The sequence below is a fragment of the Anoplopoma fimbria genome, chromosome 8 (genome assembly GCF_027596085.1).
Source record: "Anoplopoma fimbria isolate UVic2021 breed Golden Eagle Sablefish chromosome 8, Afim_UVic_2022, whole genome shotgun sequence".
Taxonomy (NCBI): Eukaryota; Metazoa; Chordata; class Actinopteri; order Perciformes; family Anoplopomatidae; genus Anoplopoma; species Anoplopoma fimbria.
Window position 1 is genome coordinate 855,184 of NC_072456.1, and position 24,712 is coordinate 879,895.

Sequence of the window (24,712 nt, forward strand, 5' to 3'; positions counted from 1 at the left end):
GACTCCAGCATCCAAAATTCTTTTTTTTCCCCCTCCCTCCTTTCCTGCAGTGCTTTCCAGGTGGATGTCATAGTGGATCTACGACCTCTGGAGGACGATGCCCCGCTGCATCGTGACGTCGTCTTGCTCCTCAAGTGTGCCAAGTCCGTCAACTGGGTCATCAAGGCCCACAGTGTGATAGGAAAGCTGGATGTGGTGGTAAGCGAGCAGCATGACGACACACATGAGCTCTTCACTCAGGAACATCTTCACCACTAAGATTAATTTAAAAGATAATCCTTTATTAGTCCCGCAGCGGAGAAATTTGCAGGATTACAGCAGCAGAGAGGATAGTGCAAACAAGAGACATAGTAAAAAACAAGATCAAAACAAGTATTATAAATAAGTAAATAAGTAATAACACAGTAAAGAATATTAAATAAGTAAGTAAAAAAAGTAAAAAATCCACAATAACTAAAATATTATATATACAGACAGAATAATTATTGTATTGCAAGTCTGTAATGCAGTCTTATCACATCACAGAGGCTCTCAGACAGAAATGTCATCACTTTGCACCGATGACTGAAGAATTTTGTCACACCAGAATATTTTATTCGTTGAATCGGCGCCTGGTCCCTGCCACAGGAGAGGGTGGGGATAACAGGTTTTGGAGGAACTGTGAAATTTCACGGTGGCAGCTCCAGGCATTGTCATCACATTCGGAGAGCCAGGGATGGGAGAGATTAGTCGGGGGTGTCACACATGTTTTCAGAGCCAAGACTACTGCTGTACTTCAGCTGCACACCGAGCCTATGCTGCTCCCCCCTGTTAGTCAGAATGTGAAATACGAGCTCGCTTCAGGCACTTTCTGAAGCTGCGAGCTGCTAGGAGCTTCTCGCCGCACGCAGAAGACAAACGCTGGCTAATTACTGCGATATATCAGAATCCCCTTTACTTAGAAATATGGTTTTATACTTAGCAAAGCTCAGTATGAGTACGCAGTTTTGATATTAAATCTTCATTAGTGCTGCTCAAGCCTCTCAGGACCCTTAGGATATATACGAAAATGACACCTATGTACACTTTGGAAGAGTAGTTCAACTGTAGATCATGTCGATGGGGAATTGGCAGTCGTCCAAACACTGTAAATTGCTCCAGGGATGGAATTTTAAACCTTGGCTTTCTACAGTGTATTAAAGTGAAAGAGACTTACTAATGTTGTGCATTCATCAAAATATTTCATTTGTCTTGTGACTTTTGGTATTTTATGTATTTTATGTAAGTCGTTGTTAGGCCTGTACTGGGTTTCAGTGGTGGTGTGCAAGGGGGTCTGTGTTTCATCACTGTGTAATGCTGATACTCCTACAGGGCTGCCTCAACCATGACACTGCACTTTGCCAGGCGCGCTGTGTTTGTACAGCTGCCTGGTCACTGCTGTACAGTGAGTCATTTAGGTTGTTGAGCGTGTTGCCAGGTCAGAGCTGGTCGTACTGTACATCAGCATAAGTTGGTTGTAAGGCCTAATGTGCAGGTTCCCCACATATGTTTGTGTTGTTATACACACTCAAAAACTAAAATCTGTCCAGCTACAAATCAACTGATCAGTTAATGTTTTATTTCATTGTTGATGGGGAAAACTTTAAATCTGGGTAAAACAGTCGTATTTCAAAAACATTTACATGTTATCTAACGGGAAACCTTTTCAAAACCAATTACATAAATTCGATATCAGTGGCATCCGCGGTTATACACTACATAAACCATAATTGCTTAGCAACATGCTGAGAGTAGTGCCCATAGCAGGGGTAAGTTTGGGGCAAGCACATCTAACAAAGGAGGATTGTAAAAAGACTGTGTTTATTGTAAAAAAAACTCTCTAGTATCTAGCTACTTAATTTCTTTTAGCTCAGAACTTTCTCAACATTTAATAACATTAAGTTATCAAAATACATGGTGAATGTGTGTTTGACTGGTTTGTTTGTTGCTGCCACACATTATCATCAGTGTAAAATCACAGAGGGATGGTCAGTCTGAACACAAAGCCACGCTTTTGTTCCCAAATAGCTGACATTTAAACTTTTATTTGACAGCAGTGACACACGGGATGCTGTGCTTGTGCAACCAGTGTTGGAAGAGTGACAACATTTTATGTGATATGATAGTCTCGTAAATCGAGGCCTTGCTTCTGTCAGAGAGCTGGTTCTCCTCAGCGTTGCTCAAGAGACCTGAGTGTGTGGGAAATGGCTGTGAGAAAGTATCAATACTGCATGTTATGCAGCAGGGCAGGACACGACTTTTACGAGTAAACTAACACGTTGGTTTCCCAGCATTGATCGAGCACCGACACAACCATTACCTCACATGATTCACACTTGACGCAGAATGAGAGCAGGACTGTACTTGAAGTTGGATACCTGTGGAGCAGTAAATCATGTCTTTTGTTCCTGACAATCTTAAAGGAGCTTACGTAAATACATGGAAATTACACTTATAGAAATGACAATTTGTTCTTTGATAAGACAAGTTACACCTCTGCTTTCTCATCCACAGGCCTCTGATACGGTGAGTGTCAGTTCGAACACGGAGAGACTGATGCAAGTTTCAAAATCCCCCAAGCAGCCCTTGCCATCCGGGCCACAAGCCTTGATCAAGTGGGCAGAGGAGCACGGCTACGGTCCAGTCACGTCTTACACCAACACTCCCGTAGCTAACCACTTCACCATCCGACTCAGAGAGCCAGGTAAACTGAAGAAACATCCTCTGAATTAAATTGTACTGAAGAAGAAAAAGAAAAAGTGTGTTCAGGTAAATCATAGCTGAACTTTTAGCAGCTGCTGCAATTGTTTCATGACTAGCATTGCACATTTTACAGTCCTTATAGAGGAACTAGCGTGAAATCGTGAGACGGTTTTATAGTCGTGGTCCTGTGTAATTTCCCTGCCTGTAAAATCAGCCTCATGAGGTTCTTACAATGTGTGACTTCCAGATGTGGTGGATCCTCTGGAGAGCATGTTGCCTCCAGAGCTCTCCATCCTGCGCGACTCCAGTCCCTATCCAAGAGCAGGAACTACAGCCCGTCGCTCCAGTCTGCCCTTTCCCTTCCCCCCGCCCTTCCATCCTGGGCCCTCCTCCCTCGACGACCGGCCCTGGGAGAACGTGGAGCCCGAAGAGCATCAGGGCGCTCTGAGTGTCGGCATCAGCGTGCAGTGTGAGGAGAAGAGGATGGTGGTCAGCATCGATAAACAGAGCCTGCAAGTGAGTGGGCAGCATAATCTATCCATCATGGATCCTACCTAGAGACATATTATGGGTCTACAATTAATGATTATTTTTGATAAGTATAACACACATGTTCAAATATGCACAATAGAAAATCACAGAAAACCACAACCAGATACACAGACATATTATTTTTGAATAGCATATAACTATAAAAAAACATTAAATGATTTACTACCAAAAGTAATAATTTATTAATTTTAGTAAGAATATAAGGGCTTATTTAGCTCCAACCAGAAAATAATGTTTTTCTTGTTGCGACTCCAGTCCCTATCCAAGAGCAGGAACTACAGCCCGTCGCTCCAGTTCTAGTAATAATAATAATAATGATATTAGATAAATACTTTTTCTGTCAATCAGCTAATCAATTAAGCAGGAAAGTGTTACAGCACAGAAGCAGTGGGTGAGTATTCCCCTCTAATGTGAAGTAGACAGACGGAACATTTTTTTCAAAATATTTGATGCTTGATAACACTTTGTTCAAGCAATGACCAGATAAAGGAAATGTTCTGTTTGACAACAAAAATGTATCCAGGTTCATCGATTCAAATTGCTCATCTGAAAATTGTTTCAGGGTCAGATCAATCACATTTGCCTCAGAGTATTTTTTTTTTTTTTTTTTTTTTACATCTCTGCTCTTGCGGCACAAATTTGACGTGACAAACTGTGACAAGAAGAACAGAAAACAACAAACATGGAGGACACCCAAAGAGAATGCCATTGTCAGGACCAATTAGTGGGCAGAATGAATGTATTTTGCACTGCTATTAGAAAATGCCAACATTAACCTCCAAGTTGCTAGGTTTTTGATATCTGAAACACCTCTAAAACATGCAATTTATAATACCACAATGCTCAGTGTGGGAATAAATATTAAGGTCACTTGTAGATTCATATGTGGGACTTCAGCTGCAGAGATCAGTATTGGCTGCTGATAAATACGACCTGATTAAAGTAAGTTTCGGGTCCACAAAAGTTAAATAAAAAGAAATACGTAACTACAATGAGAAATGTTGTCATCATTCTTTTACTTTTTATTTAAACGACAGCGTCCCTGTTTTACAAAAGCTGACATTGAAGCACGACGTTTCCCAACATTTGGCGTCTGAACGCGGGTCTGGCGCAGTCAGCCCACATCACAGAATGGAAACTGGCATAGACTGTAATTAGGAGAAGCTGGGGCTGGAGCTAGACCACCTTGTGGGATTTGTTTATTCCTGGGAACTCTCACACAACTGCTTTGCCATTTTCTTTTTTTTCTGAAAATGAGTTAATAAAGGAAAAGTTTTTCTTTTTGATGTTTATCCAATGCTGCCTTTTTTTTTTACATTTCTTCAGACCAATAGGTTTACTCATGCCAACATCACTCTTCAAGACCCAGCTTGCAAAGCAACAGTCAATGCCACCCACTACACGCTGGAGACTCCTCTGATTGGCTGTCTGACCACTGTGTATCCCATGCAGGGAAGCCCAATGGCCCTGCACATCAACTCTGTGAGTACAACACCCATTATTTGAGTCTAAAACAAGTCATGCCAATAAAACTGGTTGACCTGAACCATGTAAAGTGGTCCCTTAGTTTAATCGTGTTTTCATTAGCTTAGAATGAGCCCGTCATAGCTAAATAGGGAGCGGATCCTTTTCACAAAGTCCGCAATGTTGTACCGGCATGTTTTTACAGAAGCCCAGGTTTTCAATTCGTTGCAATCTGAACCTCACCACTAGATGCCCCAAAGTCTTTTTTGCTTAGTCATAATTCTGACATTTAAGTCATAATTCAAATAAATGTTTCACATGTAGCCCTAATCGTCTTCTGTTAGCATCCCTGGTATTTGCTTTGTGTACTTATTTGGTTAAAATTGTAATTGCTGAAAAGAAGAAATTAGTACGTTTAATTAATTTTTCTGCAGTCTGCAAGCATCTTCTACATTAACGTTGCTCTTTATTCAGGTGGCTTGAATTTCTGGTTACAACTGACAATGTCGGTTATTTGATGGGTGCTGAGAAATAATATCACCTCCATTCCAACACCGGCAGTCAACCATCGTTGCCAACATTGTCAGCCACTGCTTTACTAGTCTATCTAGGTGGAAACCCTTTCTGAGTGAAAACTAGTTAGCGCAGCTGGCCAGCTTCTGTTTTCTGGGTGGAATACAAATGTCTTAAATCGCTGCTGGTACATAACCAAGGCTATGTGGGATTGTTGAAAAAAGAGGGATCAAATGACATCATCCAGTCAGCAGAGCATCACAGAAGTTTGACAACATGTTTCCTAGCATCGCCAGCTATCAGATGTCAAGAGCTGATATGAAATACCCACTCAGAGGCTTGAAGCTTAAACACTTTTTCCACAAATAGTTTTTACTTTTTCTTTTTTGGATGAATAGAAAATGGAAAAATATATTGAGTTTATAGTACATTTTAATGTAATGCTGACCAGTGTGGAATTCAGCATTCACATCCGACATCCCAAGTTGTCTTCATTATTGTGGAATGCATTCATTCAACGTGTTTGTTCTAACAAGCATGGATGAATCACTTCCTCCCCAACCTTTTGAGATCTTTTGTGGGGGAAATTTGGAACAACACATTTGCTGTCCAACGCAGATTGAAAACCTGGGCACACGTCCAAGGTCATCTTTTGTGTTAGCACTTGGATGCAGGGATAACCTCTGACCTCTACTCAAAAGAGATAAAAATGTCATTGTCCGGGTCCCCACACATGAAAGATAATGTGTTGTGGCTGTTGTTTCTGCTGTCCTGTGACATGTTGATTTAATTCAGCAGTGGCACCAACAGCAAATCAACTAACTAATTTGTTTCAGACTCAAGAAAAACACTGTCAGCGTCAACGAGATTGTCCCCTCACCTCATTAAATCTGAGTTTTCTTAAAGCGGCGAGCCCTCATGGCAGACCCCTGACATTCTTCCGTTCTACTGAGAAATGAAAAGTATGTTTTATGTTTTTGTCCAGGATGAGTCCCTGTGCTGAAGCCACGGGACATTCCCACATTTTAAATCAAACTCATCGGTTGCAGAATGTCTTTTGGCAACTCCTCTCAAAGATTCAAATCGCTGTGTCTTTGGCTTACGGAACACTACTCACAACTGGATCTGTTTAAAAAAAAGTAAAAAACGTCTGGAAAGGATTTTTGTGAAGGCTTTCCTTTCCCTTACTAACTGACGCTGCTTTGATTTTGTGAGTAACCTACGTCTCTGTGGATTGCAGGTTTTCATAAGTCATGCTGAGATCAAGGATGGGAGTGGCAATTATGACGATCAGGAAACTGGAGACGTGCTGTTCCCAAGAGACCCGGTGGACTTAGAGAAGAGGCTTACGGAGCCGGTGGAGCACCAGTCCGTTATAGCGGTAAGAATCATTGTGGGTCTGTCACTGTGAGAGCTGCATCATTGCAGGGTGAGAGTTGACAAGTCAAAATCAATAATCATCTACATCTCTATGTAAATCATAGAGTTGGAGGAACCTCCAATTTCCTAGAGTCCCCTGGTGCACGTAAAGACTCATCTTGCGATCCCTCTGTTTTATTGACTTGACCTGACTCTTTCCATTTTGAAGTTTCTCCATCTTATTCCCTCTACGAACATATTTTCCCATTGATTCATCCATTCCTCTTTTCCCACTTATTGTTCTTGTTTATACCGTTTCTCTTATGTTCCTTCCTGGTTTTCTGAACGTCTTAATGTGGTTTAAACACTAACACACATGATGAAAGTGCTTAGCAGTAGTATCAGATGTCAGATCCCTGCTGATATTTGTCTTGGTGTCTTCTTTCTCTCCTCCTAGTTCAACTGCACGTACCGAAAGAACCAGGAAACCTCAGCAACGCTTCCCAAGATTGTACCAGGACCAGGCAGGCAACCGGACAGCAACGTGGCGTTTAACATGGAGTTGTACAACACACTGCCGTTCCACAACCCCTCGCGCCAGGCTTTCTACACCGTCTCGCAAAAGCAGCAAGTCTTTGTGGAGGTATGCCTTGCATTTCTAATAAATCATCGTTTTATGTCAGGGTAAGTGTCCTGCGTGTTTTGCAGATTAATGCAGTGTTTGTCTTATGCAGCGTGTGTTTTTGCTCCCAAATGAAAGCTTTAGTAATAAAACTGTGCTCTCTGTCTGGCACTTTAACTGCTTTGATCTCTTAGTGTGGCATCAACAAAGTCAATTTGTATTTTGTCTAGTTGCGGCTAAAATAAGCTAATACTCACTTTCACCCCCTCATGTTCTTTGTATCGCCTCTCCTCTGTCTCCGTATCATGTCTGTCTGCCTCAAAATCCTCCTTTCACAACACAATTATGGAGGTCATGTAAGAGATGGCAAAGAGTCGTACTCTGAGGTCATTTGACAAGATGATTTATGACGATATCAGCGGGAGGTGCTTTGGTGAGAGCATGGACGCAGAGCCAGCTGGTTACAAAGGGTTTTCTGTGTTTGTGTAAGCGAGACCTTTTCAATGAGGATACCATCGCTGACAATCCAAAAGAAGGATGAATAAAAACTCAAGGAATGGTTGTGGATGGAACGACATCACTAGCATCCTAACTGAAATACGACTGCTGTTAACATCTGTTAGCGAACAGTTGTTAAGCATCCAACAGGCAATATAATTCATTTTGAGTCGTTTTCGTGTCCACCTGATGAATAATAGTCCAATATTAAATCTCCTTTTAGCTCTGGTCTGGTTTCCACCAACTCCTGGGGGAAATGTATGGGGAACGAGCTTTTTTGTTTTTTTAAATGCGATCAATACCACTCTCCAGTGGGTGTGAAATGGAAATATTTAATGAAGGTGGTAGTGTTTATCAGAGTAGCATTGCATTCTTGCTCAACTTTGTTATTAACAATAAAATCCACACATCCATCAGCTTTCTCACACAAAGCGGCTTGCTGTTACAAATTACAAATAATATGTCGTTGAAGAACCAAAGTTATTTTTTTTCTTCTCCAGGTCACATCAGCCGCATCCGATCCGGAGCTGGGGTTCACCCTCATATCGTGCTTCATTTCTCCCAACTCCATCCCCAGCGTGGCCTCAGACTACACTCTCATCCAGACAGTCTGCCCCACGGACGACTCCGTCATGTACTATCCTCAGAGGGACTTCCCTGTCCCTCATACACAGGCGGAGAAGAAGATCTTCAGCTTCACCTTCAACTCACAGTTCAACATGTCCCTGCTCTTCCTGCACTGCGAGATGTCTCTGTGCTCCAAGAGATCTCAGAGCAACCAGAGACTACCAATGGTATGCAGTTACATTTTTCTCCAAATTACTTTTTATTCTTTGGCAGTGTTATTTTGAGTAGATCTTAAGTCTGTGTAGTGCACCATCTTTTCTCTGGCTGGCCCGAGCCATTCAGCAGCAGGTCTGCACCCAGAGCTAAGCAGGAAACATGAATCAATGTCAGGTTTGCCAAGTATCCAGCTGCAGAACTAAATAAGCATCTTTCATTTTTATCTTACTGTGTTATCTGTCCAACCCATACAATCTCTTGCAAGCACTTTCCTCTTTCCTTTTTTTGTACCTCTTTTCACCGAAAAAAAAGTCATGATAAAGTTGTGGCTGACTTTTGACGGCGAAGCTAAGTGTTCTATTCAGATCTGATCAGGGTCTGGTGTAGGCTCCTGAGTTTGTCATTTGTTTGATTTCCAAGTTTATACTCCTGTCAGGTATGACAGAAGACATTACTTGAGAAATGTGAATGTTTGCTTTTGTTTTTATAAAACCTTTTTTTTTCTGTTAAGTTTTAAGTTAAAGTAAATTCTGTCCACACAGTGCTTACAACCCGGTGAGACCTGCGATTCTATGTCTTTGGACAACATCCTGGCGATGATGATGAACAGCAAGATGTCTACCAAGCCACTGGTAGTGGTGGATGCACCTAGTAAACCACAGGAAACAGGTTAGTTAAGAGCAAAACATATTTAGACCTAATGCCACACATTCAACAGGCACGTCGGTCTTAAAAGTCACTTAGGTCCATGTTTATGGTTTTAACAGCGCTACAAATGATGAATTTAGCCCTGACTTACATTGTTTTAAGTTTAAAGTGCGATAAGGAAACTGGAGTAAGAAGTGGGTCGGAGGGTGAAAGCAGCCAGAGAAAGCTCGGTCCGATACTTTGCGTTCAAACCAAAACCACAAAACACTGCACATCACTTCCTCACATCTGGTCATGATTAACTGCAGTGTGTGTTATTGTGTGTGCGCCCACGTGTCTGTTTACATTCCCGTCTGTACACAAGAGTGTGTGTTTGGGTGTGTGTGTACATACTAGCATGTGGTTGACTGCAATAATGGGGATCATGCTAACACTGAGGTCCAGCTCGGCTGCTCAGGACCGGTCCATGCTGAGGGAGAGGTGGAAAAAGAATAATCATACAGCACCAAGCTCCAGTTGTTTTCACTTAGGTCCTTCACTGTGGCCTCCCCTTTCCACTTGAGAAGGGAGGAGGGTGTGTGTGTGTGAGAGTAGAGGTCCTCCCGTTGGCTTTGGGAGTTCAGCCAGAACCTAAAGGCCCCTCGGTCATCACTTGTTTAGCCGCTCATTGTATTGCGGAGTCTCTGGGGTTGTTAGTGAGATCGAAGGGAGGGAGCAGCCCTGCAGATGTGGGGGGAAGGCCTGAGGTAACCATGGTCACATTTTACTAATTATGACCTAAACTGAGATGGGGTGATATCATGAGTGCCCGATCTCTGGTGGACTGCCAGAGCTTTTCAAATCAGCATCCCCTCTGAGCAATGACATCAACATCAACCTAGTGGTCAGTTTGAGTCAACTGCATTGACTCATGGTTTTAATATAAATCACATCATTTTAATCAGTGTGAGCTGGAGCCTGACTGATATATCAGCACAGCCGATACTGCCCTATTTGAAGTTAGTGTGGATATATTGTATCGGTTTATACGTCAGCTGATAAGTGACACGAGAAGTGACAAAGTTTAAAACACAGTTTAAAAAAGTGTCACATACATAGTTTGCCACCAAGACAGGATTGGTTGCTGATGAAAAGATTCAGTGAGTTTCCCAATGAAGATGATGTCACGGCAGCTTCACATGGAATCGTGATGGTGATCAGCTGAGAATCCCGCCTACACTGAGGGCGTACTATCCACAGTGGGAAATGAAATAGAGAAAAAAGACCTATAGTGGAGATAAAGCATGAAGTACAAATGAGGCATTAGTCTGCTCTGATATTATCTGAATATCTCGGATGGGCCTGGCAAAACAAGCAATTTGATGATATCAACTTGGGCTGTTAGGGAGCTTTTTCCACTATTTTCTGATGGAGAATTTTCTATTAATCCGAAAAGAAAAGGAAAATCATTGTCAGTAGTAGCCAAACGCTCAGTACATTATGTTGGCCACAACTCCTTTTAAGGAATTTTTAACATTTTTGAAAACTTTCAATTATTGATATATACGGTTAAGTATCGGCCTCAACAACCCAGTATCAGTCGGCTGTAGAGTGAGTAGTGAGTGAGTTGTACAGAACATTGCTGACCAGAAGTGGGTGAATTTATTACTTTTTAATTGGACATAGGGTTTCTCGGCTGGGCCGGGATATAGATGCAGTCACTTTTTAGCACAGAGGTTCCAGTGTTGATGTTAGAGAAGCTGCTGAAGGTATTGGGGAACAGAGACTCTGAAACTTCCAGTAATGAGTGAGTGACTGAGCTACACTAGCCCAGAAGAGGCACTGCCCACACAACTGTGCCAGGTCTGCAGGGTTTATTTTCCATGGAACAGATAAAGTAAACACAAATATGCAATAAACACAGTGATTTAAAAAGGCATCTCTTGTGCTAGGAAGGTAAAAAAAAACAAGCTCCCTTTTCAAGGGCCACAGTTCAGCACTGGACAGTATCCCAAAGAGCTCCACTTGATCTACAAATCAAAGAGGGACATTTTGGCCAACGTGGTGCATGGAAAAACATAACGGCCTCAAAGCTCTGCCATCAGAAGACTTACTGCTTCACAATAAATTTTACTGGATCTGGTAACGTTCAGGAAAGGTTGAAAAGTATCATTTATGTGAGAGGTTGGCAGTGTTGATTATATTGTTGCACCAGTACAAGTATTACTTCACTTTAAGTCTGCAAAGAGTAAAGGAAGCAGATGGAAAACCTATAATAAGTCTGCTTTATTTACATTACATTGAACAGTAATGTAATCTGCTTCAAAAGAAAACTCTCAGTAACAGGGTTATTGTAGTAAAATCTATTGGACAGGCTGAAGCTGCAGTGTTAAAAATGTACTTTGGAAGTGAATGTGTTGAGATTGCCTGCCATGATAGATATCTGTAATGATGTATCACCTTAAAATCGGCTGAATGAGGTCCTTTTGTTTTCACTGTGGGCTGTCAAGAAGCTTACTTAGATAGTATACAATGATAATAAAACTCAAGACTTATTGTTCTATAACTCAATAGACAATGATGTTTCTACTTTTACAATAGTTTGGAATGAAGCCTCAGCAGACTGTGGCCATTAGAGAAATATGTTACCTAGTTAGCATCGCACTGTTTCCTTCGACAAAACTTCAATGGGATTTTTCCATTGGAGTTTGGATTATTGCAGGAAATAAGCTCTGTGGCAAACAAACTGTACTTTGATACTTACACATTTTGTTCAGAAAGATAATCTTCACAAATTAACACCATTTAAAATGTTTTAAGTGTGAATGCAATCGACAGAAGTAAAAAGCTTACGCTAGGCTATAAACAAATACACCGCAATCGCATCAGCGGGAGTATACACAACAAGGCTGTAATGGCGGCTAGTTAAGCTAGTTAGTGTTAGCAACTGCCTTTTTTAAGAGAAGTGGGTTATTTACTGACGTATTTTATGTCCTAGAACAAAACTTTGAAATCTCTTAAAATTGTGTTAACCACAGACCTTATTTAAGGCACTTACCAAATCCAATTTTTAAAAAACACTTGACTTTGAGATGAGGTAACTGGAAGTGCAAAAATGCTGACTCGTTTCCTTGTGTAAGGAATCATTCCTGCAACATTATATCGCAGTAACAAACTCTATAAGTACGAACAACCAGGCAACATCCCTATGAACAGAGGTCAGAGTTGAACAAAAACATGCTTGCTCATTCCAGAGGAAGAAAACTAAGATAAACAAATGACGTTCAGAGAGATATCAGACTGTTCCAGCTCTGGAAACGACTAAAGCTGCAACCATAAGTTCTTAGTTTAACTCCTGGGGTTCAGTCTGGTTCTGTTAAAATAGTGAACATTGTAAAGACCTGACAAGAGTCCGGCAGAGTATTGATCGCCATAGCTTTTAATTTGAAAAGCTACATTAAGTTTTCGGCTTGATGTGCTTGACGAGAGTTGTGTAAATTTCTCCACACTAAACATAATCTTTGAGTCAAGTTTAAGACTTTGCTGGTCCCCATTGGTCGAGCTCTTCCTCTAACTTATATGCTTTGGGCTGATAGCATCACTGACCACTCTCTGCAGTCTTTGCTCAAGTCACATGAGACAGATAAAGCTGGAGCCATGTGGAGAGTTTTCAGAGAGGATGTCCTCTGGCCATCGTCCCCTCTGATATTAAAGTCCCCTCTGATGACCCGTCATCATCCAATATGTGATATGAAAACTCAAAGGTGTCCGGTCCAAGAATAGCACCCATTGTGCCAGAGTCTTGGACATGAACCAGGCTTCGCCTCTTGAGTTTGCCCGTACACAAGGGCCTTTGTATTGTTTGTTAAGACATCATTGCAGCCAAGTTCACTTTTGAAAGACTTCCAGATGGCTTGAAATAAACCGGTCAGAGGGAGTCAGTAGGTTCATCCTTTAGGAACCCTGTCGAATTACAGAATAGCTGCTCTCTTCCAGCGTTTTTTACCTGGTTCAGGTTTCTCTGTCACATTCCTCAGAGAGCTGCTTATCAACACAGGACAATATTAGTATTCAGCTGATCCTCTGGCCTGTGACTGACAGGCTGACTTTTTCAGTTTTTGAGTAATTCAAATTCATAATTCATACTGTGCATCACTATATATGAAGGTCAACATCCATTACAAATTACATTCTTTATTTTTGTTTTGCAGTAACCCAAAGCCCACAAGGTCAGTAAGTTATTCTACGAAAGTTTAACACTATTTTATTCTCACTGTCTTTGACATTAACATGTGTGTGTTTGTATGTGAATTTTACGAAGCCCAAAAATGTTCAGTGTTAAATCTATAAATAAGACATGAATAATGAAATAGTGAGAAATAACACTCGCTTGAGTTGGTTTTTGGCTTTGTCGGAAAAGAGTTGATGTGTTAAATGGTACATGGAAACGCCTTTGCAGAATAAATTCTGACGTAGCAAACATTAAACTCACATGACTGATCAGCTGTTTCTGCTGCCTGACAGCTAATACTAGCTGATATAAAATTGAAATGTGACCAGTTTAAATAAACTCCATTTTCCTGTCGTAGATTTGCCAAGGCGGCTTGATTTGTTTCCTGTTAAACCTCTACTTACCTAGTTTGCTTAAAATGCGTATGACAATTAAATAAAAAACATGGCTTTAGTGAAATTATTTAGTAAATAATGCATCTTTTATATTTTTCATTATTATAATTAAAAAAAAACAAAAAAAAACCAGCACACTCCAAAGACATGCAACTAAGGTTCATTGAAGACTCTAAATTGCCCGTAGGTGTGGATGTGAGTGTGAGTGGTTGTCTGTCTCTATATGTCAGCCCTGCGACAGACTGGCGACCTGTCCAGGTGTACCCTGCCTTCGCCCATTGACAGCTGAGATCGGCTCCAGCACCCCTCTACCCTTAACTGGATAAGCAGGTTACGGAAAATGAATGAATGAATGAATTATTAAAAAAAGGATTGGCTCATCCTTCAATTTACTCATGTTATTAGTTATTTGCAATGTCTTTTTATTCATTGGATATTGGGCACTTTGGGGCTCCATAGACTTTTTGATTGAAAGGTTTAAACATTCCAAGGTTGTGATAACAACATGTATGAACCTTGCTCCGCTATGTTTCCCCAGACATGCCGTACGTGCTGGACACTCCGACGGTGGTGGGGATCGCCTTTGCAGCCTTCGTGATCGGGGCTCTGTTGACCGGAGCCCTGTGGTTTATCTACTCACACACAGGTAGGTGCCTTACCTGCTGCTCCACAACCCTGGCTCACCTCTCTACGTTAATGAAAAGATAAGACGCAAAGGAATATCCGGGTGTCCTGCTGCCAGAAATGTGCCTCTGGGAATGCCAAACATCCTGCTGCTGACAGAGGCCAGTTCACAATAACAGATTGACTCCTCTACTGTAAATATATCCTGTTGGTCAGCAGCGAGGGCTCCTCTCTTTCCTGCCTTTGAATGTTTTCGGGAGCTGCGGGGTGGTCGGCCGAATATTCTCAGTACAATGGCTGGAGACGAGTTGGAAATTCCCCTTGTTGGGTTTAGCAGCCCTCACAGGAAAAGACACACAATCTGTCCATTAGATGCCAAGATCTTCCCCATAGTCCCCCGGCCCGCTGACCCCAGCCGACCCCTGGGAGGAAGTGTGCTCCCAGCAGCCCTCTGGAGTTCACCGTTGCATAGAGCTGCCCTGTTCTCATTCAGCCTGAGCGCTTGACTGATGACCTGCCATGCCACTGACCTGCTGATGTGTTCGCCATGAACGTCTTTCATAAACGGGGTCAGGATGTTTAAGTCAGATTCTTTCAGCAAATACAACAACGTGAGTGTTTAAGTTTACGCTAAGTTGACTGTTTGGAAGAAGCTCACAGTTGGACGGTGTTAAACGGTCTGATAAGTAAATGTCGTGAGCGTAGCAAAGATCTGTACACTCGTCAGAGATAAACGGTTCCAGTCATGCTTAGTCACATCTATAAGTGTTTTGCTGAACAGGATTTCATGTAGCAGAAAAGATCAGCTGTCAGATTTTTAGAGCCTTTTATCTTTATCACAATATTGGTATTGGCAACGCTTTAGAACATTTACTTTATTTAAGCTTCATGGGTTTCCTAGAGTGCCTTGTTGGCTGCTTTTCTAAAGATATTAGAAGTGGACATGTACAGAGAAACAGGTGTAAGGATAGTAGTCCTGGGAAGACTTTGCAACATGTTCCTGTTGTTGTTATTGAAAGAGGCTCTTAGCTGGGCTGAAATTACCTTAAATGGCAATATTGGCAGTTCCATGTTCACCCTTAGAATGTAGATCCCCAAAACAACCACCAAAAATATCAGTACAGAGTGTATTTTAAACTACAGACTGATGAAACATGAAAACAAATTTGGGTCTTTCCCCTCAGGCTCTGAGGACAATGGCCTCTTGAGAAAGAAACTTTTTAATTTAAAGTTACATACTCACTGGCATTATATTTGAGGTTTTGTATCCAATACGGTTTCATTCCATATAAGGCAATTTCAAGTATAAGCACTTTGAAAAGTACTCCACGATATATTATTTGACATTTTGCTCGTTATCTTGGAACGTACAGTAGGTCTGCGTTCTGCCAGGGCTGCAGTCATGTCTGGCAAGAGATCTGCTCAAATGGTGAAAGAACATACGAACGAAACATTCTAACCGATTGTGAAAACAGGCTGAATAAATCACATGGGGAGAAAGTTTCACACATTGCATGCTCTGAAATCCAAACACATGCCACAAGATTAGAAAATAATGGTGATCGCATGCTGCACAAAAGTGAGATCAGCTGTGTTATATAGACTACACACCAGCTTCATTTTTTAGTCACACTAGTGGCTAATGTTTGTCTGTCCCTACTTTAGTTTGGTTCAAACCAAAATATCTGAACTACTATTGGATGGATTGACATGAAATGTTGTCCCGACATTCATTGCACCCTAAAGATGGATTTTAATGACTTTGGTGATCCCCTGACCTTTCCTCTAGCACCACCATGAGCTATAGTTGTGTTGTTTTGTTCCACTTACAATACGAATTGTCACTTTTAATTCAGATCAAAATTGGAATATCTCACTGCCACGTGAGATACCAGGCGACCCACAGTCTATATCCAGTGAGCCAATAAGCTACGAAGCCGCTTGGAAGTGGTTTCAGTGAATTTCTACATTTTTGGCTGGCAGGAAAACAAACTGTAGGCATCGAAGCCCAACTTGTAACAGAGTGTGAGAAAAAACATATTCCTAAATCCATATATATGAAAAGACCCCAAATAAGAATTATTCTTTCTAAGCTTTTTGAAAACCAATATAAGCGGTTTCCACTGTGCCTGCCAAATATTAGCATGTTAGTGCGCGTGTTAGCATGCTGACATTAGCATCCAGCTCAAAGCAGCGCCTTGTCCAAGTACGGCCTCACAGATCCGCTAGCTCGGCTCTCGACTTGTTTCTCTCAAATGTCTCTCTCTTTCTGTCTCACCTTGTCCATTCAGATATGACATTTCTTGTAACGCAGGCTATTCTTGTAATTGGCTAGACTGAAGCCTGAGACTGAGACAGGTGAGAGATGATAGAAAATGTCTCTATGTTAGTAGTCCAAACTTCTGCTGAAGTAGTATTCATCGTACTTTGTGATGACAATATAATGCTGCTGGTCCACACTGCACACAGTGGGTACAAAGTGTCAACAGTGTCTATCAAGGGTTAATCAAGTCATTGACATAACTCTCACACATATACATTTTTTCACTTGTCAAATTAGTGAGCTTCAGAAATGGCATGGCCTATAAAGGAGTTTTCTGTTTTGTCATTCAAAGACTTTGTAAGTTTGGAGAGCCAATAGATACTGAGAATGTTCTTCTGCTTTTTGTGATTGAGGTCGAAAGCAAAATGTCCCCGAGTCAAACATCTTTTTCTACAACCACATGCATAGTTTTCATACCCAGTATGTTACTGTGACATAAAAGCAGCCTTTATCTCTCCGGTCTTGAAAGATAATATTGAACTTGGGGCTTTATATTTTCCTCAGACAGATGAGTTGAATCCGAGTCCCCTTTTGTTTTGTAGAGCTCTGGGCCCTGCGGGTTAAAAGACCGCTGGCAGCTCCGCTCTGGTAAACATTAGCAGGACTGAGGGGCCTCAAAAGAGGGAGCGCAATGCAAGATCGCCTGCAGACACATATGCCTGTCATACAAACACACACACAACTTTTAGTACAAACCAAACTATCGATTGGAAAATCTTTGTCAAAGAGGACTAGCCAGGAAACAAACAAAGAAAATACTGCAGTAATAAGTGCGCAATATGCTGAAATTAAACACAGACCTGGCTTAATTTCAAAAACTGCTCATTGTCTGTCAGTCAGAAGGCCCTGTCATGTGTTTGTTCTGCTTTATCTACTAAAGCCAGGTTAATTGAATCCAGATTACTAAAAAAAATGAACTCTCTCTCGTTCAAAATGTCATCTGTCAGAGAGGATGTGGCTGGTTGTTTTTGGGCTCTGTGAGCTGGAACTTCTCCAGTCCCTGAGCATTTGAAAACAATTTGTGAATCAGTGGCAGATTATGCTTGAAGATGATAAAAGTTAGCTAATTTCCTTAGCTGTACGGAATATTTGAATTAACACAAGGCTTTGCACAAAAAATATAAATCATTTTTATTTTAGCTAGAGTGTAAGGTTAATGTCAAATAGTGACAGTCATAGTAAACAGTAGGAGATAGAAACATAATTGTTTTTTTCAGAAGAATAATGGAGGTTCCTGCATCTCAGAGGAGTGTAATTTGTAGCTTTAACCAGACCGATTTGTCATGTTACTCTTTACCTCTGCTCTTCTATAATATATATACATTTTGTCTATCTCTTTGATCCAATCCCCTACTCCCTCCCTCCCTCCCCATGTCTCTCTGTCTCTCTCCAGGTCTGACAGCTGGCACACAGCAGGTCCAGAAGGCCCAGCCGGCCTCGGAGAACAGCAGCGCGGCCCACAGCATCGGCAGCACACAGAGCACACCCTGCTCCAGCAGCAGCACGGAGTAGCCCGGGACGCAACATGGGGCGGGGGACCGGTTTGTTGATCTCCTTCTATGAAAGGAACTATTTTTACGGGGATGTGATAGAAAGGAAAAAAAATATGATTCTAAAAAACACACACAATAACACCTTTGGACCTTGTTTAAATGCCTTTTGTGCTAATTCAAGTGCGTGCAGACAAATATACTCTCCTGGTGTTACTGGTTTGTAATAGTAACAATCCCAGCTTGGCAGCCTCACCTCATATTTAGTACGAAAAACTACAACAACAAAATGTGAGTTCAGGCTTTTCTTTCCAATCCAAGTTTTTTTTTTTTACCACAACACAGCCTTTTGTTTTGACCCTAAATGGTGAGATTCATGCTGTTTGTAGCAGGCAGGTTTACTCGTAGAGAAAGGAAAGCAATCAGGCTGCAGTGATGTCAGTATTAGTAGGTGAGATGTTAATGGCTGGACTGTTACACTTCACAACGTGCAACCCTTACGGTGGCAAAGGAGCAAAGCAACCACTATTAACATGCGGACAAAAGTGCAGTATGAACGGAGGTCACACTCTGTAAGCAGAGAGAGAGTGCCAGAGAGATTCTGGCTTTTAAAAGATGTGAGACAGTGTAGATATTGAATGTATACAGAAAAGTAGACACCAAAAAATGTGAAAGTAAAATGTGAAAGACATGCTGATGAAATGCCACATTTTATAATGTACTTCGACTTCGACTTCCCTTGCAATGGATTTATACACAACTTCGTAGGGGCATTATGGGTTCCCTTTGACCAGTCTTTGTTAATGGAATAGCTCAACATTTTTGGGAATCCATTTATTTGCTTTCTATCCAAAAGTTAAATGATAAGATGGACACCTCTCTAACATCTGTGCTTTATTTAGTGAGCTTGATACAGGAGGTAATTAGCTTAGCATTAAGACGACAAGCAGAGGGAAACAGTTGGCTCAGAGAAATAGTTCAACATTTAAAAAAAAAAAAATTACAGAAAGAGAAACTATTCCTCCGGGCTTGCTATTTTCCCCCGCTTCAAATTGTTATGCTAAGCTAGGCTAATCACAGACATTACAGTGGTATCACTATTCGTATCTCGCTCAAAATTAAGATACATCGTATATTTCCCAAAATGCTAAACTATTCTTTCAACACGTGTATATTTTTGTTTATATTGTAAATACTCAAAATTCTTATGAGGCGGAGTGTGTGCAAATGCTGGTCCTGTACTTGTGGATTAGACAAGATTAATCAGTGTGAGATGCAAATTAATACCATCCCTCGTTTTAAAATGATAAAACAAGAATCAGAATGTGGAATATACTTCAACTTTGAGTATAATTTAAAGACATCAATTCCAAATCATATCTCCGTAGAGTTGATGTGGTTTGGGTCCTACTGTCCTTTACACTTGGGATGCTACTTAATAGTGTCTTCTTTAAAGAACTAAGAAAAGCATCAAAAATTCACAGTTGAGAAACTGTAAAAAGCATTTTAACATGACAAATAACTTAAAGCTAGGGTTGTGAATGTTTTTTTTATTTAAAAAAAGGGATGGGGTGTTGGTGATGCAGACTTAACAACTTAAGCAACTATTGGAGCTAGAGCCGCTAGCTGCTTTCATTGAAAAACAGTTTTTCAGTCGGATCATTTTAGAAATCAAGCGTACTCTTGCTAGTTTCTCTACATTACCAACCCTAGCTTAAATGATGATTATTGTTCTCTACACACTCTGATTGTCCTCTTATGAGACAGAGTAGATTTGATGCATAATAAAGCCGGACATTGTACAGTTTATGGGTTTTCTTATCTTTTTGTATAAATCTTGGCACTGACAGTGTGTTGAATAAGCTGTAGCCGAAGGTCATTGTTATAGACATATATTTTCATGTTTTTTTGTTTTTTTTAAACTGCAATTCCACGACTTCCCCACCGTCTCAGAATGATATGAATGTTTGCTGTCGTGCCTTCCTTTAACCTGTATGTGTTTTTTATCAAAATTATTGGGACTAACTGGGCCCTTTGAATTGGAGAACGGAGCTCTCCCTGTAAAGATTTAACCATAACAAGAAAAAACAGAATCTATATTATCTCAAAGATTTTCATTTTTTTGTGTTTTTTTCTTTCTTATGTAAACATGTGTAAAGCTTTCTACAGAGGGAACAGAGTCTAAATATATATTTGTGTATAAAATTATATTTTGGAATATATTTACCAAGAGAAATTTATTGTCTTCTATGTGTGTAAGTACTGTGAATTGTGGATGTGCTCGATTATAACATGTTTATGGGGGATTTATACAGTTTATTCATAAAAGCCGTGTGGCATGTTTTGTGACACTTTAACATGTTTTGTGACACTTTAACTGATGAAAATGAAATGAAATTATAATAATTATTATTATGATATATTCGCCTACCAACAGTCCAGTAGTTGATCTGAACAAACTTTGCTACTGCACTGACATTGTGTTTGTATACATTTGAAACTATATATTTCATTTGTTTATTGAAGAATGTGTCACAAAACGTGTTATGAGTTTGTAATAGTTATTGTATATAATGCAGGTCATTTCTTCTGTTCATGGAATACAACTCCTAATGTTTTAAATTAACATTATCATCCTTTTACTTAATATTTGTTTAGCTAATATTTGTTTCACTAATATTTTCATATGAGGTATAGAAATTAAGTTATAGAACCTCGCAAATTAATCTATCAGAAATATAAAACCACATTATTGAAAATATGATGAAGCAATTAATATGAAACTATATTTTAACATAGCATCAGTAAATGATGGAGTCAATTCGACACAAACCTAAAGGGAAAATTCAACATGTTGATGTCTAATCAGGGATGACGGTAGATGTAGTCAATAGAAACTTAGTTCAGCTCAGTGCTTTCTATGTTGACCCAGAAATATGAGTGTGCTGCTGAAAATCTGATGTTCTTCCTGCATCCAAGAGTTGGAAGTAAGGGAGAACTACAGGCTGCAACGCATCCTGGTGCATGTAGGCACTGAGGAACTCATTGACTACATTTAACATCAACACTAATTGGAAATCCACATACAAATTGGGGAATTCTCACTTTAATGTCCCTCCTCAGTTACTGTAGTGTCACATAACAAACCCCACATCACTAACTGTTGTCACAATAACGGGAACCCCCTTAAAATAATGAAATAAATAAATGAAATCTACGCTGAAGATATCAGCAGTTAAACCAAAATGAAAGTGGAATGTATAATACGTGTGTGTTTGTATTCTGATAGAATGGAGGGTGGAGAACAAATCCAACCATTATTTTGTTTATGGAAACCCAACTGTTTTCAATAACACTCAAGAAATAATTGTTATTGAGTATTAGAACCACTCGGCTTTGTTTTGTTTTATTGGGCCCGTTGCCAGGTGTGTCCATGCCAAAACCTCAGTTATTCAGTGAATATGCAGCAGTGAAATGTTGATGTTATCAAGCAGCATCACTGTGAACAACCACACGGTTTCCTGCTGTATGCAGTGAATGATCCGTGTCCTGCAGAGTGGAGATGTGTTGCAGCCCATAATCAGTGGTCATTGTGGGATGGAGGCTTTCTGACATTCCTGTAGTTTGGGGGTTTCTCTTAGGCCGAGCCCTGACTCATGTTCTGGATCTAATCTTCTCATTCAAGAACATATGGGACTATTCTTCCACTCAAACTAACCATGCAATTCTTGAGAGTTGCTGCTCAAATATCAACACTCCTCCCTGACTTTTACCCCAATGCATGCTGGGGGGGGGGCTCCACCAGCAGCCCCTCCCCTCATGACTGCGAATGTGTCCAAAGTATGCAATATGAAATAATGATGCTGTGTCAGACAAAAGGAGCAGTATTACATTAGTAGATCACTATATGACTAGTAGTTAATGCTGACCTGAAAACAGCTGTAATCGGAACACAAATCCATGTATGTAGTTATCGATTGTATTTTTTTTTTTACCATTTAACTACCTCATGTTTCTCTATGAATGTGTAATGTGCGTGCTACGTTGTGTGTGTGTGAGTGTTTTCTGTGTGTTTGAGCTCTAGAGACGCTCATAGATTATACTGCAGTCGGGCGATTAGGGGGCCCTGCGTGGTTTTATTGCAGTTTCACATTTATTTTTTCAATCTCAAAGCAAACGATGAAGAGTTTGAGCTTTCCCATGTTGCCAAGATTGACTTTTGTTTTTTCATGGGTGGGGAGCGTTGTAAAAGTGTAAAACTTTGATAAGCCATTATTATTTTCTTTCGCTTTTTGAAAAGTTTTTATATGCTGTAAATACGCACGATATCTGTATACCTATTATGTCCAATAAAAACTCTGTAATAATATACAAGAGTGTTCTTTGATGATTTCCAAATGCCCGAGGGTACAGCTTGGATACCTCCTGTGTGGGTTTAAAAACAATGAGCTGTAATAATGATGTGTTGGTGCTTGGCTCCGTTGCGGTGAAGTCATGACTCGTCTCTGGTGAGCTCATAGCGTGATACAGACCATGTGGACTTCTGGTCGGAGGTTTTCCCCTCCCCACCGGCATTTGCTCCATCTTTGTTTTTGATCACAGCTCCTTGGAGACAGCTGTAAGCAGCGTGCCCCGGAGTGAGCAGTGTGATTACAGAATAGGAGGCCTCCCGTCATGCCAGCCCAGGTTTGGGTTGAGTGCTCCATGTGACCCCTTCAAGGCCTCTGTGATGACACACCTCTTTTCCCCACACTGCCCTCGCCCTTGTAACTCTGCGACGCGCTCCTGTCCAACCAATGACTAATATCGAATTCTTAAACGAACGCTCATTGTCATTATTTTTATTTCCAGCTCTCCCCCTTTAGTAACTGGAACACAAATTCATTGTTTGGCTTTTACATATTCTGCAGCTAATCCATTTAGTCACTGATTGCATGTGCCCCAGACAATAGTGCATGACAAATACGAGATCGCATTAAAAAGAGCTCTTGGGGTTTATTTTATTTTAGCTGACAGGATTCCAAACAGTGACGCTAGGGGAGGCTGGACTAATTTGGACCAGACCTTTTGTCCTAAACACGATTACTTGAATTGAGTTAAGTGGGATGTTTTGGAGTTTTCTGGCTGGTTTACAACAGTGGGGGGGGTGAGAGCATATTAGAAGGCTGTGTGTGTGTGTGTACCAACCCTAACAGCACCTCTTCCTGTCCCATGGCACACTGCGATGAGGTCGGAACAATAACAGCACGCCCTGTGAGGAACTGGGGCCAGAGAGACACACTCTGAAGATGTTGCTTCACAGAATCACATTCACACTCACAAAAAAAAAGGAAAAATGCGTAAGACATTAGAAACTTCATGATTTTCACAAAGTTAAACAACGTTTAGTTGTTGCTTTTCTCCAAAGTTGGATTTTTAGTTCTTAAAGTAAAAATGTCAACAGGGTTTTGAAAGAGATTTTCTTACTCCTGATACAAAACATGACGCTTCCTGTTTCACTTTGGCTCTCTACTATGTAAGCGTGTTAACATTACTACAAAGCTCTTCTTATTTTTTAATAGTTTCCAGTATTTATGCTAAGCTAGGCAAACTGGCTGCTGGCTGTAGCTTCATATATAGGATAATATTATTATATTATTATATTATATACTCATTACTCACATTTGTTGCTATTATTATCTGTGTGCTAATACTGCTATTACTACTAATATATGCATTTTTTCTGTCATATCGATTAAGTATGTTGGTCATTCTGAAATATAACATCCATTGCACCTCTGGCTGTCCTGGAATCCCTCCTCAGAGGTTTCCTCCTTTTTTCCCTGGTTTAGTTTAGTTTTATTGAATTCAATATGAGTGCTGTATTATCTTATCAAATAAGAGATTTGTCAAGAAAATGGATCTATGACCAGAGCTACCATTTCCAGTAATACTTTCGTTGTCAATCTTTTCTTATTTCAAATAAATGGACACCAAATATTCCTGTTTTTAAAGCATACAAGCGACTCATTTTCTGACTATAAAGCACACTGGGTAACAATGGCCAAAGGATTTCCACCACTCACACAGTTATACAGATATACATTTTCAGTACAGACGAGGCTCCCCTGAGATATTCCTCAAATGTAACTTTCAACAAGTTAAAATATTAAGCCATTTAAGTCCTTATCTGCTCCAGTAAGCGTCCTTCTTCCTGTCAGGGCTGTTCTTTTTTAGCCATGCAGAAACAGTATAGCCCCTGAGCTAACTTTAGCCTCCCATCACAGCTGGTTCTTATGCTGCACCAACATATGACTGCGCTACGTTTCATTTTGCTGCCAGAATCCATAAAACATTCTCATTTTGCTGAATTGCAAACCCTGTTTTCATTGTGGCACATGGGTACAGCATGTGTGTATTTTTTTAGACATCTGAGGCCCTCCAACTTACTGCTGGAAAACACTTGCGTGTTTCCAGTGGGAAGAAAAGTATGAGAAAAAAAATCTCTGTAGCCTAAAATTACATTGCTCA

General features: G+C 40.6%; 1 protein-coding gene across 2 annotated transcripts in view; it reads left to right on the forward strand.

Annotated features, from left to right (window-relative positions):
• tgfbr3 (transforming growth factor, beta receptor III) overlaps positions 1–22,570 on the forward strand; it is a 69,236-nt gene extending 46,666 nt beyond the window's left edge. Inside the window, exons 7-17 of one of the 2 annotated variants that reach the window (XM_054602646.1) lie at positions 51–198; positions 2,533–2,722; positions 2,969–3,237; positions 4,600–4,755; positions 6,491–6,631; positions 7,067–7,252; positions 8,230–8,523; positions 9,055–9,181; positions 13,351–13,368; positions 14,304–14,411; positions 18,106–22,570. In XM_054602646.1, coding sequence (XP_054458621.1) covers positions 51–198; positions 2,533–2,722; positions 2,969–3,237; positions 4,600–4,755; positions 6,491–6,631; positions 7,067–7,252; positions 8,230–8,523; positions 9,055–9,181; positions 13,351–13,368; positions 14,304–14,411; positions 18,106–18,224 — 1,756 coding nt within the window. In that variant the 3' untranslated portion in view covers positions 18,225–22,570. The remainder of the gene's footprint in view (positions 1–50; positions 199–2,532; positions 2,723–2,968; positions 3,238–4,599; positions 4,756–6,490; positions 6,632–7,066; positions 7,253–8,229; positions 8,524–9,054; positions 9,182–13,350; positions 13,369–14,303; positions 14,412–18,105) is intronic. The other variant, XM_054602647.1, reaches the window with a different exon arrangement.
• The last annotated feature ends 2,142 nt before the right edge of the window (positions 22,571–24,712 follow it).